The 15647-nt window shown below is 41.5% G+C and overlaps 1 protein-coding gene across 6 annotated transcripts in view; it reads right to left on the reverse strand.

Annotated features, from left to right (window-relative positions):
* Positions 1-398: 398 nt before the first annotated feature.
* The window catches only part of ATL2 (atlastin GTPase 2), a 53054-nt gene continuing 37805 nt past the window's right edge, over positions 399-15647 (reverse strand). For 4 of the 6 annotated variants that reach the window (XM_027697032.1, XM_027697036.1, XM_027697037.1 and 1 more), the window contains 11 exons: positions 14802-14852; positions 12672-12728; positions 11558-11650; positions 11174-11312; positions 10214-10341; positions 8017-8073; positions 6731-6802; positions 3762-4193; positions 2310-2324; positions 2100-2210; positions 1576-1690 (listed from right to left, as the gene is read on the reverse strand). In XM_027697032.1, coding sequence (XP_027552833.1) covers positions 2103-2210; positions 2310-2324; positions 3762-4193; positions 6731-6802; positions 8017-8073; positions 10214-10341; positions 11174-11312; positions 11558-11650; positions 12672-12728; positions 14802-14852 — 1152 coding nt within the window. In that variant the 3' untranslated portion in view covers positions 1576-1690; positions 2100-2102. Of the gene's footprint in view, positions 1691-2099; positions 2211-2309; positions 2325-3761; positions 4194-6730; positions 6803-8016; positions 8074-10213; positions 10342-11173; positions 11313-11557; positions 11651-12671; positions 12729-14801; positions 14853-15647 lie in introns of all 6 variants that reach the window. The other 2 variants (XM_027697034.1, XM_027697033.1) reach the window with 2 other exon arrangements.

The raw sequence follows: 15647 nt of genomic DNA on the forward strand, positions 1-15647 counted from the left end.
GAATGCAAAAAATCCCAGCTATTGCACAGAGCCATTTCCAGCTGAAACTACAGCAGTTAATTATTTAGCTGCCTTTACACTCCACACAGTTGATTTAGCCAAGAATGAAAATAAAGCCAGTAACAAGATTTCAGTGATACAGTTGTCGGAGGGCAGAATCTGACAAGCAACTCCTCAAGTCAAGCGTGCTTTAGAATAGCAGGAGGTTTTCTACACAGGGAGGGGGTATGATCTAGACAGATGTCATCTTCCAGAGACAAGCATGTGAGAAACATCAGCTTCAATAGAAAGCTATGAAGTACAATAGACAATTTGTTCATATAATTGTCAGGATAAGTATTTGACATAGTTTATGTAGTAGAATACATACTTGAACATCTTTTAAAAATAAGCACAGATTTCATTTCATATATACACAACTGATTTTAATCATGTACTGAAAATAAATTACAGGAAATAACTTTAAAATGCAACAGAAGACAAGAGTTTCACAACAAACATTCCCACTGATTTTCCCAAGGGGGTGAGAGATTGCAGTGCTCAAGGCAGGTAAATATCACAAATATATCAAAAAACTTCAAATTGTTGATGCATTCACACATTTACATGAGCCACAAACATTCCTTTACAGGAACTGCACTTAGCTACCACAGAACCAGGTTTTGCCATAAACTACAAAACTTTGATACAAAATTGTATTTATATATTTATATTTCATATACATGCCCTATCTGTGATTTCTTAAAAAATAAAAACTAAACACACTGTACAGACAATCCTAACTCATTGCTTGGTAGCTGTAGGCAACATTTTTGGATGGAATTTCTCCCCCAGTAGAATTAATGGCAATATTATATACATGAAGGCTAAACTGCAGAAAAAGACAGCTCAGTTCCAATATGCACCTCCCTCGGGACCAGGTCTGCGAGTTCAAGGCAAGACATGCTCTGCTCTGACCCACTGCCTCCCTTACACACCAATCCTGCCATCAGCAGCGTGAGGAACCAACACATGCATCTGTGTAACACTGGTATAAAAGGCAATAAAGCAAGATATGTATTGTAATGTAGTGGGTGCTCTAATGGCTCCACCGACTGGATACACAGAAACACCTGTAGAGGTGGCGAGGGGATGGTGCAGAGCTGGGTACATTTGGTGAGAGCACACCTTGTGTGGGTCTGATCATGACACTTCCCTGAAATCAGCTCCTGCAGAGGACAGGTTCCCCCTGTAAGCCAGAGACTGCGTAGACTCAAAACACTGGGGGAAGATCCCCTCTCCCTCACCCCCAAACACACACATACACAGTTCACCGGGCCTATACGTAAAACTGACACCCTCCCTCCCACCCCCGGCGGCTTCCACAGCACCAGTTTGTCTGAGAAGCTGAGCACTGACAAACTTACTCTTCCCTGGTGATGGCAGCAATCTGTGAAGCCAATCACACTAAACTACTTCTACAGTTGATTGTAAACTTTGGTTTATTTTTATTTATTTTTTATTATTGAGTTCTCATGGTACAGCAAGCATGTCTAGGATGAGAGGGTAGAGTTGAAGAGGAGACGAACTGTCAGTCTGTCTTTAGTCTGGCATGGTGAGCCACCTGCTCGGTCAGGCCTGCTTTGATAGAGTTTTTTACAGACTGTCTCATATGATCCTCCATCAAATTATCACTCATGGGCTTCAACACCTGTGGAATGAGAAATGTGCAAAAGAAACAAGAAAATGAGGTAACCAAGGAAAAGAAAATATAAAACCATATAAAGAGATGAGACTTGAAATAATGAAAAAACTTAGAATGATGAAGTCTGACACAAAGTGGCATGAACTGAAAGAGAAATGAGTTTTGCTGCTAGAGTAATGAGGTTAAAGCAGTCACATGCTATTGACACAAGTGATACCCCTCCTACATAGCAGTATTTCACTGAATTCAAACCACTTTACAGTTCCTAGAAGATGGATGTGCAATTCCATACCCCATATGCAGCATCAGTCTGGTATGGTTACAGCATTTATGCAGACCGGCCCAGACGGTCCAGCTTATTGTCCTATATGTGTAAGTGTGAACACTTCAGATACAGAAAGAAAGTTAAAAATACTGGCTAGTTTTTCTTCTTGTTATTGTTGGATGAGAGTCGCTGTCGCGGCACTGATGTAAGAGCACGACGAATCGTTCGGCGTCTAAGGACTTCAAAGAGTTTGGAAAACACCTAAAACACGAATTCAGCTGTTAGGAAAAATGGCTCTTAAAACACAGGAGAAAGTCAATCAAGTTCAGGAAAAAAACCTGATTGCCAGTAACTGCTCACCTTCCTGGGATTCCTCTGAAGCATGGAGGGAAAAGAAAAGCAGAGATTCAGAAAAATCAATAGCAAGAACATGGTATCTAATCAGAGCGACTTAGGCAGGACCTGCAGTGCTTTACATATGGTTGGTGATGTGCAGCTGTAACAGCAACACCAGTGAGCTCTTTTGGAGATCACCTTCCTCCAGACCACAAATAGTAAGCTCCTGCCAGCATAAGTCAAGTCTTCCCCCTTCCAGGGAAGGTAACAGTTAAATCAAGCCTTATGTGCTCTGGGTAACCTGCAGCAGCAGCTGCACTCAGCAAGTATTACACATAAAACCAACACCTTCCACTCCTCTTGAAGTGCTCTTCAGCCCCAAGCTCCAAAGCAAGGAGCTACAGTAGTACTGGAGAGCCTCAATTTTAATCACTACTTAGGGGTGTCACTCAAGGTTTAGTACCCTGATGTTCAGTTCCCTCCCCCTATTAAAGATACACTTTCTGCTGCAGTGTTAACTCACAACCTTACTGGGAACCCCATTGGGTTGCTCAGACAGGTCTAGTGTACCACTGCCTAGGATGAACCTTGAACAAAGGAATTTTTCAGCTGTAGAAGCATCTGTACAGAAGGCTCCAGTTAGTTATTTGCTCATGCCTCATAGGACACTCAAATGTCATCCCAGATAAACTCAGTGAGGCCTTTATTTCTAGTAACAGCATCAAAGCATTTCCCTTCTACTGGCACTGGACACAGCTAGTCGAAATGCTCCAAAAACTACTTACAAGAGTTGGTCAGGAATTCTCTACATTGGCCTTAGTGGCACAGCTGTGTCAAATGAATTCAGGCAGTAAAATCTCAGTGCAGAAAGTCTAACAGCTTTGGTGCTGTTAGACTCATGTCTTTTCTTTCAGGACTTTGTCTGTTAAGCATTGCTTGCAATCAGCAGTTGCACCCGCTGAAGTTGTCTCAGACAACATAAATCTTTCTGAAGGAAGAAACCCGCTGTAGCCCCCTTGCGGCAGCTGCTGCAAGTCATCACCCAGCCACTTGTCTCCAAGGACTAGTCAGCCCTTCAGCATCACATCAGGTGAGGAGGGCAGTGTTTCGCCTTTCCCATTTCCTGCACCATCTGAGATACTTTATCCACCACATCTATAGTTTATCTATACCTTTAAAAACAGAATTCCTTGCTCTGAAAAAGTAACAAGGAAGAGTCCCTCCACTCTATCATCCAAGCACTTACTAAGGCCTTTAAGTGACACTTCTTTTATAAGATCCTAACCTTGTTTAACATTCTTTGTGTGGGGCATCTCCTCCTGAAGAGAGCAGTCACACTTCTGAGCAGAATTCCCTTTTGGCAGCACTAGCATTCTCCATTAGGTTAGACCAGCTTTTTACTTACAGCACTAAACAGAAACTGTTTGGTATGTCTGCTCAAGAAAAGAAGATTTTGCAATAAAAACAGATACCAACCTGTTCCCATATAGCTTCAGCAATCTGATCGATGGCTGTTCCAACTTCTCTGAATTCCCCAGAGTACTTAACGTATGCCCACGTACAAAACGATATAAGAGCCATCCCCAGCACGAGATTACACAGGGTAGCTATGGAGTTCATACCGAGGAACCCAGTCAGTCCTGAGATTATATACATGGCAAACATGACTGCAAATAGAGTGGCAGGGGTACGAGCAGCATAAAAGATGTTTTTGCCATCGTTGTGCTTCACAAAGTTTGCATAGATCTCATCGATTTCCACTTCAAGTTGTTCCTGGTAGCGCCGACAGAACTCCTCCCCTCCCATCTTCTTCACGGAGCGGAACTGCCTGATAGCAGTCTCTCTGAAATCCTGGTGCTTCCGCTCGAGGTCCGATGGGGCAATGTAAGGCTTATCTCCCCCACAAATCTGTTAGAGTAATCAGAGATCAGAGAATCACACCCTGGGTATCTTCCGCTGTACAGAAAGCAAAGCTCCCCTTCTCTCTGCCCTTCTCCCAGGCCAGCACCAGACTGCCTCCAGCAGCTCTCTTGGCTCTGTAAGCTCATGGCCTGTCTAGTGAAGCAGCTAAAGGTACTTTGCACCCTAGCACAGCAGGAGCCTTACCTGTCCAACCACACACAGAGCTACAGCACATGACTGAACTCATACTTTCACTGTTCCAAGCCCAGAAGGATAGGACAACGGCCACATGCACACTCCTGCTATGAAAAAGTGAAATAAAGGAACACCAAGGGGCAGAGAAAATTTGACTTGAGGAAGGTTTAGGACTATTCTGAAGGCCACAAGCCATCTTTTTACTCCTGGTCACCCATCTCAGTGAGAGAGTCAGTGCAGAACTTGGACAAACAGGTAGATTCTGCCCACTCAACAAGTGTATTCCTGTTTATTGCTGCCACTAGTAGGCTCCATGGAACTTAGCAGGGGATACAAATTAACAAGAATTAGCTGTTGCCATCACTAGACTGTTCTTCCCTAGATTGTCCTCTCTGCTTGATTCTGATCAACTTGTGCGAGTACATCCCTGCTTAGGGGACAAGACCAGGGACTCAAATGGATACCGTGATGTGGACACCACCATCTTCCTCTCCCTGAATCAGCATGGGTATGAAAATGGTTAGACTCCAAGGACTTATACTCTGTTTACCCAGGCCATTGGACACACATATGGCAGATCAGCTCCAGCTCCTCCAGACCCTCACAGTCAGACTGTGTCTAAGAACTGGTAATTCTTTCCACATAATGTCAAACAACAGCCTACCCTTTCCTGCCTCAAAGTACTGCTTGTCACCTCATGTCCTGAGTGCAGCAACAACTTTAACTTTCTCCTGCTGCTATCCCTTCAGCAGGATACACAAGATCACTTTCTCAGAGTACAGCATCCACTTTCTACCTCATCAGATGCATGGCTTCACTGACAAGCTCCTTCAAGGCAAACATCACTGTCGAGACCCTGACACCTCCACTCTGCCCTTTGCTCAAGTTTAACAAGCACTTCTCTGATTTTTCCCATATTGAAGTCCTCCACATCCAGGAAAATTCTCTGGAAAATGGTCACTAGTCTCATTCTTCAAAACAGTCTTTTCACATTGCCCAGAGTGTGTTAAACACCACAAGCTGCTGAGGGGTCAAGAGGGCACCACACAAATAACTGTCACTGTTTCCTTACACCGTGTGACTGCACCTGTTGTTCCTTACATTTCAGGCCATTAGGGGGGCAGTATTTTGGTTATGCACACTCAGCAAAGAAGGGCTTTGGTTCACGAGGACAACTCAGAAGCTACAATAAGAACTACCTTTACATAATCAAGTCTTAAATCCAAAGAGTTCCTGCTTCTGTTCTTAAAAATAGAAGTTTCAGAGCTGTGTCACATTAAAAACATCATATGAGACATCTGGATGAAAAATGATTCCAGACATTTGTGCATATCTCTATGGTGGTATAAAAATATACAGTACTGGGGAACATTACTATGGAAACAAAGTCTGTTTAAAAGAACATCTGTCCCTGTTTGTTCCCTGCTCCAAGTAAGAAACCTTACAACTACAGTATCTCAACAACCATTGAGATTCAAGGCAGAAAGGTAGACTTGACATTTATTATAAACAACACAATTACTATATCAAGACACTTTCCAAAATGGAAACAAAGGAGTCTCTCTAAACCAGAAGAATGTTCTCAAAACTGCCTGCTAACAACTGGAATTGGCTTGTCTGCCAGTAGCATTAGGTCTTACTCTAATTTCAAAATGGAAACCTACTTGGGCAATTAAGGCCAGAATTAACCTAGTTAATGGAGAGCTATGTTTGTAGCACGTTATCACATCTATTGTTTTTTTCTGGTTGTAGTTTCACAATAAGCATAGTCCTGTTAACCTTCACAAGACATGTAATTGATTTCAGAATTTCCTATGATAAAACCTTGCATAATGCTATATTGAAGTATGAAATCCATCCAGTCATTCAGCTTAGAATAGTACAGTCACCATCTTCAAGAGCAGAAACAAGTAGGAAGTTACATTTACATGTTTTTCAAACTAATTCTCATATTTCAAGGGTTTTTTTAAAACTTCAGAATCATATTAATCCCTGCGTTTTACAGCTAATGAATGACCACAATTCAGAAGCGTGAGACTACAGAAGTACAATTCTACCATTGTGCAACCCTGGCCCAACAAATATCTCCTCACCTGCTTGCCCACTGCATGTCACAGGATTTTAAGATGCCTGTCAAGAGCTGTAGAGGCAACTAACAGGTGGTATTTCGGAAACACACCCATTCCCACACCTCCCCAGCCTGAGAGATTGCACTCAGAGCAGAGTGCAGAAAACACACGAGCCCTGAGCTTCTCTCCTCAATTAACGTGCTCACAACCAGAGTGCAACACGAAAACCAAAGGCCTGTATTTGCACGTAGGTGTTTAGAAAAGGTTGCGTCCCCATACCTGCTCCATGCCTTTACTGTACAAGTCTTTCGCTCCTGCCACAGCAGCAAGATTGTTCGCCTCAGCCGTTGCCTGGAAAACATCGAGCACTGTGTCATCACACCATGGCCAGGCAGTTACAATGTCAACATACCCCTGCCCAACCTCCAGAGCTTCTGATGGCCAGGAAAAGGCCACACTAAAATAAGTGGCAATATACATCAAAACATATTACTGCCTAGGAGGATGTTTTCTTCAGCTTTCTAGTACACCTGCAAACCAACCCTAATTTGCTTGTACAGGTTTTTCATCATGAACAATCTCTTCTGAATGCTCTATTGTTAATAAGCACATAAGGGTCACAGGTTAACCTGTGAGGAAAGAAGGAAGGTGGTATTACTTCTCATTATATAAGTACAGTTCTGGTGTCAACTGTAAATGTCAATTTTGTTAGAATTTCAGGCTTATTTTCAACTTGTGTCATGTCAGGGACAATTACTGCAGTTAATGCTGCAAGATGTTATCCTCTGTATGTCCCAGATACATTTATGGCATGATAAGTACAGAAAATAATAGTAGCCTTTGTTTCACTATGATGAGTTTTCTGAACTCCCCAAAAAGTCTAAAGATTTTGTTCCTTGAAGGACAAGAAAACACCCAGAAAAGTCAGGTCTTAGTGAAGTGACACAGGAAGCTTAAAAAAAACAACAACCCAAGTCTTACAAACACAAAATGGTTAAAACTGACCATAAAGACCACTCTTTGGTGAAAGCTCTTCATCCCAAACAATTCAAGGGTTCAAAACAGAGCTTTATACAATCATTTTGTTTTCAGATTGCTTTAAGGATGATTACACCCTCTTTGGATCAACTCAGAAAAGGAGCCTCAATGCAGTTATCCAATCTAACAAACCCTACACACAGAGTGGTCCAACACTGTGAGACAGTGGCCATAGCTACATTACTATAAAGCCTTCTCCACTTCATCTGCTGCATCTGATGCTAAATGCCCTCTGAATACAGTGTGAAAGATACCAACAAAACAGCAAGTTACAGGAAACTTGGGCTTAGAAACCAAAGCAGCTAAAAACCCCAGCCAACCAGATAGACCCCTCCATTTGCCTGATGAAACAGAGGGAAGACACAAATGTGTACCCAAGCATTACAGTTCAGATGGCTTTCAAAGAACTTCAACAACTACAGCTGTGTGTGGGAGCTTCAGACCTGCAGTAGTCATGAACTTAAATTGCAAAGAACTTATGAAGTACACATCATCTAATCAGATTATTTGAAAGAAAAATAAAATACCTGTAGCATAGATTTCGGATGAGGTAGCTCCTCTCCTTGATAGATTTTAATGTAAGCCTGATAGAGACAAAAAAAAAAAGGTTTCTTTTTCTAAACATTTATGGTTAAGGAGAATGAGAAATGAGGGATGATATAGAGACAGAGCTCAGATTATTTCTTTGTAATAATGCTAAATATTAAGTTATGTAAATTTCTTAGTAAGTCTAGCATTTTTTTCCCCTTTACTTTCCTGTGCACGAGACTGGTTCCCAGCAGGGCACCAGAGAAACCTGAGGAGACATAGCCACTGTCTCAAGAAGTGACAGGCTTGACAGCAGGTTTCTGCTTCCTCAAATACATAAGAAGGTCTTTGCTAAGCAGGGAATCTTCATCCATAACAAAAGAGTGGAGACGACTATCTCACACAGCCTTTCTGGCAAGAGCTCTGCCCAGTCCTGTGAGAACCAATACTTGTATTTCCCCATATGCCTTGCTCTATTGAAGTGTGGGAGGCAAAAAAGCAGATCAAAGCACTTAATGCAGACAGAGTTGAGCTACCAAAATACTTCCAGAAGCTAAGCAGGCAGCCTACCCCTGTGCCGCACCCTACTCATCCTCAGATGTCCTTTCTTTTCCCAGGGTTTCAGAGGGCTGGAATGTCTACTCCAGCCCACAAGCTGGCCCATGGCACAGCTTTTGGGGACAGGTAAGTGGGGCACAGCAGGCAGCAGTGGCCATTTCAGTGCTCTGGACAAGTTTTGCAAGTTACACCAACAAGGCCACTCAGCCTCTCAGAGGTTGGGCCATTACTCTTCCTCATGCTACTATTGTTTTACCCCCTGGCTTATCTAACAGCCTCTGGCCTGAGGATTTTTTGCTGTAAAGGAGGAGAGAACAAGGTTATCAGGGTCCCTATGTACTCAGTGCTCGAGGTTGTAGAACAACCTACAAAAACATATAGAGTTATACAGGACTCCGTTCCCTTGACACTCTCCTTGCTTCTGTAGCTATCTCCCCCAAGTAAAAGCCCTACAGTTTCCAACTCAGGCTTCACAATCTCAGCTTCAGATGCACAGTCCCAAGGGAGCAGCCCTCTTTAGTTACATAAGCATGGCATTTCTGCAGCACATCACAGGACTGCTCGCAGATTGGATACAGGATGTGAATCAGGCAGCTTTTCAGTAGAGGTTTTACACTCAGCTTTTAGGATGCATCCTTTCTAAACTGCTGCTGAATGCACACTCCCTGCACTGTAACGATCAGGTCCTACCAGAGAAGAAATTGGAGCAAAAAGCAGCATGCAGCCACGTAAATAGAGAGACTGAAACTCTGAGCTCCAGTGTTGATTTTATGCTTGTCAGAACAGCTACCATTTCTACATTCCATATCATGCCTTTCCTTTTGAAAAGTTGCTTCATTTAACAAGTGAAGTTAAAAGAGTTCCGGCCTCAGCTTCCTTCCTTGTATGGCTTGTTTCTTAGCATCAGCCTAACTGTTTTACCTTGAACATGCATGCTCAAAAGTAGCAATGCAAAATTCATGTCTTCAGGAGACAGCGGCACTCATTCTTACCAAGCCAACTGTCTAAGTTATTCCAATTTAAAAAAGGCCACACACCCCAGACCAATTCCTGGTGATGTACGGGTTACATTATCACATTTCTGCTGGTGTCACCATGATACAAAAAAAGCTCAAGACTAACAGCTGTAAGTATCACACACAAATATTTCAGAGCAGTGGTGCTGCACATGCAAGTGTCTATAAAGCACCTTCTTTGCACGTTAAAAATCCAGAGGGGAGTATCTGAAATTATCACTGCGTACCCAGCAGTTTAGGAGCTGGTTTTCTATCTCTAAAGCTACATCAGACCTACTTGAATATATTAAAAAAAAGCAAGCAAGCAACATATCCAGACAAACTACAATTTCAAAGTAGCAAAAAATATCTAATAAAGCTTGATGTACTTCAGCCTATTTACAAAGAGAGAAGAAAAAGAAACACAAACCCACAATTCTGCCAATAGTAGCTTCCTAAAAGCTATTCTGTTAGGAAGTAGTGTGCCAGTTCTAGAAATTCAGAATAATGAAATGAAAATAAAAGTGAGCTGATCAGCAAGTGTCAGCCTAGATATCATATCTTCTCTGGGAACAACATGGCCTAAAATTAGAATACTGTCTTTTAAGCTATTAACAGAAATAATTAGTATGAGTTTGCTTACCTTGAAGTATTCTACAAGATCTCTACAGGTGACCTTGGATCCACTAATCTCTTTTTCTACCAAGTTTTCAGGGGCAAGCAGTAATGGTACCAGATTCCGCAGTTCATTCTTAAATTCCTCATCTATATCTAGTAAAATTCAATCAATTTCAAGAAAAAAGTGGTTAGTTTTCAATCTTATATTTCCTAAAGGAACACGATAACCCATGATCCTTCAAAATCCATAGCGTCACAACCCTCAGCTGCATTAAGGTATTTAAAGGCTCAAATACATAGTATAGCTTTAGTAAGTTCACCTGCTCTTAATATACCAATCTTAACTTCAGACAGAGAACAAGCTTCCATTGTCCTTGCAATATTTACAGTGCATTTCCCCAATTATGCCAACATCTTGTACAATAACTCCTCAGTACAGCAGTGGTTGGCACTCCACCATCACAACTCCTTTTATAGCCTTTACCGTTCTGATACATTCCCTCTGTTCTGATACATTCCCTCTGCATCAGTTGGAGGAATCCTGACTGCCTCTCCTACTGCAGTTGCAGAATGCTACAGCTTTTATTTTAGTCATTCTAGAGCCCACCTATGGGTTTAGCAAGTTCTAAGAGAAAAGCCTTTCAGAAAAGTAAAATCTTTAATTTTGCAAGTTCTCCCCCTGGAACCCTTAGTTATCTTTGGAATCTTTATTCAATGACCTTGAAATATGTCTCAAATTATCAGATTACAATCAACAGCTAGACACAAAGATATCCATTCCCTCTGCCCGCTTAACTGTTTGATCTTTAAACCACTAAAAGGAACACACAGCACATATTTCTAGGTTCTGCAGTTTCACCTTTTAGCCTTATATTTTTCTAAGCAGGCATTTCAACAGCCAACCATTGCAGTGTTTAACTTCCATCAGAAAAGAAAACAAACTCAGTGATCTGAATCAAGAAACACAAAATAAAAAGCTTCCTACCATTCAATCTCCCATCAAAATTTGGATTTGTTGCAACTTTAAGACCAGGGTGGGGCAACAGGAAACACCCAAGATTACTGAAACAGGAGTGAATATGCTTCCTTACATTCTGTAGCTCTTCATGTTGGTTTTGCTTTACCTGAAGAGAAAAAAAAAGGCAGTAAGAACTGCTAGCAGTTTTACAGTACTGCAATTAAGACTCAGTATCATCTTAAAAGCAGTTAAGAGCATAAAAGTGTGAGTTTTTATTCTTGAACCTAATAACGTCAACTTTGCACACAAATGGAAACATCACAAATGCATTTTATTAGCACAATGAGCCAGCTCATCATGCATCATTACCTTGAAAGCAAGTTCAGAGTAGGACTACTGGAGACAACTCACCTGCAATCTTTTCTCTAGGAATTTTTTTCCTCCTTCCAAGCCATATGCATGTTCATAAGGATAACTCCAATCTCTAATTAAGAACATTAATGTCTGTAACAGGAAGAACAACAGCAGTGAATGGCTTGCATCATTTCTAAAGTCAAAAACTCTATCACACATGTCATTATTTTGTGTACTTGGCTGCTCTAAACATATTGTACATTACATGTAAGTATATTATATAAATAAGGGATTTTGTGTATTTGACTGCTCTAAATGAAGTAGCCTTGTAGTTCTGTGGTGCCAGCTTTTGCTTGTTAAAAAAATCACCAAACAAACAAGAAACCCACAAATTCAGTCCCAACTGTCTCAAAAAGATAGCTTCCCTGTTTCATAGGTTTGCCTCTTGCTATTCCACAAGGATTGCACTGTACTCTCTTCCAGCAGCTGAAGACAGAAAACAAACCTTCACATCACTCTTGTACCCGACAAGAGGCTTTACAAAGAACGCACCTTGTCTGGGACAACCACAAGAGCATCACACTTGGCATGAGGACACAAGAGTCCTAAAATTCACCACTAACAGTAATCAACTTGCACCCTTACAGGTTAAGGAGGACACTTCAGGATGGAAGAGACCTCAGTCACTGGCTCCACGAAGCAGCCTCAAACCTGTCTCTGGCCTTGCAAACAATCACTTTTGAGACTTTTAACACTGAAGCCAATAATGCTTCAAGCAAAGGACATGCAACATGGCTTTCCTCAATGCCATTTCCTAGAGGCCCCGAGACCTTTTTTTTCAGAGCCACATGCCACCAGCAAAGACCAACCACACCTCAGAGTAACCAGTAAGAAGGCAGCACAAAATTTTTCTCCTTAACACCTGCACATCACTCGACACTTTGATTCCTTTTGCACCTTATAACTCAAGCGCAAAGCTATGTTCACGCAAAATCTGATCCTCTTCAGCATTTTTCCATTGTGTTTTTGCCAAACAATGTGGCAATAGTGAAGGAAAATCAGTCTTGCAGAGAACAGGCTAGCTTCAGCCCAACTAATTTATCTCCATAAATTATCCTGAGCTCATTTTCCACACATCCAACTGCTTAAGATCCATTTAACATAGAGTTACCTGAAACGGCTTTTGGTAAATTTCTTCCATAGCTAGTCTTCCATATTCTGTAAACAACTGAAAGAAAGAAGAGTGTAAGGGTGTCACATATAAAACACATTTTCTTATTGTAAAATATTATGTCACTAGAAAATAAAGCATTCAGTCTTAAATCCTATTATAGACTGACAATGGCAAATAAACCTCAATAATGAGTATACCAATCCTCAGTAAAATTCAGGTAGGAGACATGATTTCCACTGGCTTCACAATGCCATTCCATAACTGTCAACACACTGCAGCTCTAAGTGGGTGGCTTGTGGGCTATTTTCAGAGGAAACCTGGCTGCATCTTTCAGCAAGCCAGCTTCCAACACTTGTTTCCCAGGTCAAGGAGGTAAGCCTGTCTAACATTTGCCCCTTACTTCCCACAAAACATTTATTCCTGGAAATCCCAAGGAACTTGGCTAGAGCCAATGTATCAGACATTTAAATACAAGCCAAGTTCAGCAGCTTCTCAGATCTCTGCTTGAGCCCATGACCTTAACTGATAATTGTTCCTTCCCTCCAGTATAAAGGCAAGTGTCAGCTGTCTTCCTCTCATTGCTTTCACCATCTTTAATACCAGCAGCAGCAGCATTCTTCACTAGACTGAGCAGGCCAAACAACCCACAAGAACATGAATTATGGACTGTGCTGGCTGTTTCAGCAGAGTTGATCCATGCCAGCCTCCTTGGAGGTCAAGATGAAGGAAGCATACCAGAATTCTCTAGTACCAGGCAGCTGTTGTTCTGCCTTAAATCTAACTCCTGGAACATCTCAGATAAATTTCACGGCTCAAGGGATGGTTCCCCCTGTGTTGATCACAAAAGCATCTGAGAACTTACAAGACTAATTTAACACAAATCAACTTCCAAGCCCTTGTCCACCCTGAGCAAAAGCAGCTGTAAAGTGGTCAAGCACCCACATGAGACTGGTTTCTTTGACCCCAACTCCTTACCTCATTCACTTCACTGCTACATGAAAAGGGCAGTCGGAGACTAACAGTAATTCAGAATTATATAAATTGCTGTTACAACAGAAATTCAGAATTTCCTTCCCTCAGACCATGATTCCTAGCACAACTTCAAATGCATGGGTGTCCCCTACCCTACCCACTGCTTATATTTATCATCTTTTTTTTCTCTTCCTTCCCTCACATCTCACCCTCCAGTAAAGGGATTGCTCTATTCAGATTCCACTGAGGCTGTTAAAGGACCAAAGTCACAAGGAAAGTCTGGCTTTCAAATAATTACCTACGGATTTTTTTGTTTGCAGTGCTTGGTTGGGTTTTTTAGGGCTGTGAGGGGTGTTGGCCCAGTGATACAACCCTGTTAACTGAGAACAGCACCACAAGATTATGTTTAGTTAGTGCTCTTCTACTTCCAGCATTGGTAGCCAGTCTTTTGTAGCACTGAAGACACATAGAAGAGTTTTAAGCTGTGACAAGGTCACGGTCTTGGCATTTGTTAATACACAAGCTAGTCTTTAAAGCTACAGGTTTTAAGTTAAGGAGATAAGATTCTTGCATCACTCACATGAAGCCAGACCTTTGACCACAATGTCCCACTAGAGGATAAAAAGCACATGTAAAGAGAACAGCTCTTTCCTGCTTTTATTTCTTAGCAGAAATAAAACGGCAGAAATTTCTCAGCTGAAAAACTAGAGATGGTTTCTGGGTAGAAGATACTCTTTCTGCCCTGACCCAAGTTCCCACATTTCTTTAGAAATTGGTTACAAAATACCATCAGTTTTCCTATTTTAGGGAAAAAGAGGAAACACTGGAATTTTGTCATTAAGCACACTTCCATAAATCATTTTCCTTTCTCATTCCTTCAGGAATTTCAGAACTTGCAATACGGGGAACAAACTTTAAAAGAATTAGCCAGATTAGAAGCCTGTACTATTTTACCTCTGTGTTGGCCCCACAGAAGCATCAAAGCATCACAAAGTTGATGCAAACACTGTTTTTACAGACAGTCCTACTTTTGGCTTCAGTGTTTTATATGAAGCAGCAAGAGCTCCCAAGTCAGTTATATGAGTAGTAACTCCTAGAACAATGCCAAGACTCTCAGTTCAGGAGCAGCTTAATGTAAGTTCAGCATATTCTTACCTGCAAATGTTGAAGGTCATCTTCCTGAATATTCTGAGACAAGTTATATACCTGCAAGAGACAGTCAGAGAATTACAGTGTAACACGAAACCATTATTTTACATTCATATAGTTTCTTTTACGTGTCTTGAGTATTTCTGCCCCCCAGGTACACAGAAAAGTCTAACTACCCAAAAGTCAGCAACTAGAAAGGTGTCATAGAACACATCTCAAACAAAAGACACCCCCTTATTCAAAGCACTAGCAACAAAACCACTGATGACCACCCTAATCCTTCTAGAACCATTTCTTTCCAAGGAAGCAAACCATAAAGGAATCAAGGAAGAATGCTTCAATCACCACACACGTGAGACAAAAGAATTAAGAAGCCCTGTTAGCCATCCCTCAAATCTAAGTGCTCTAGGATTCAATGATCCAGCAGCTGTATCTCTGACACAGAAATAACCAGGTAGTCAATTCACTAGGCTTTTTTGCTTTCAGATCTTCCCAGAGAAATCTGGTTTCATTCAGGGAGCTTCATGACTGTTTCAACAGCACAAATAATGAACAGCAATAAACAAAAAGATGCATCAACAACCCAAAACTCATCTAACTACAGGAACAAACCAACCAAACAATCCATCCACAGGACAGAAGTAGTGTTCTACATACTCCTGGTTTGTTTTATGTTGTAGCATGTCTGAAGAAGGTCACCCCTCAAAAACCCGCTCGCTTTTGGCACATTTAAGACACAAGCTTAAAAGTAGCTTTGAGCATAACACAAGAGATTTTTAATTGATGCTTTAACAGTAGAAGCAATTGTAAGTTTAGCTGTTCACAGTATAACGTCACCCCAATGTGTATCTA

Source organism: Neopelma chrysocephalum, unplaced genomic scaffold (assembly GCF_003984885.1).
Source record: "Neopelma chrysocephalum unplaced genomic scaffold, ASM398488v2 Primary Assembly neopelma1_117, whole genome shotgun sequence".
Classification (NCBI taxonomy): domain Eukaryota; kingdom Metazoa; phylum Chordata; class Aves; order Passeriformes; family Pipridae; genus Neopelma; species Neopelma chrysocephalum.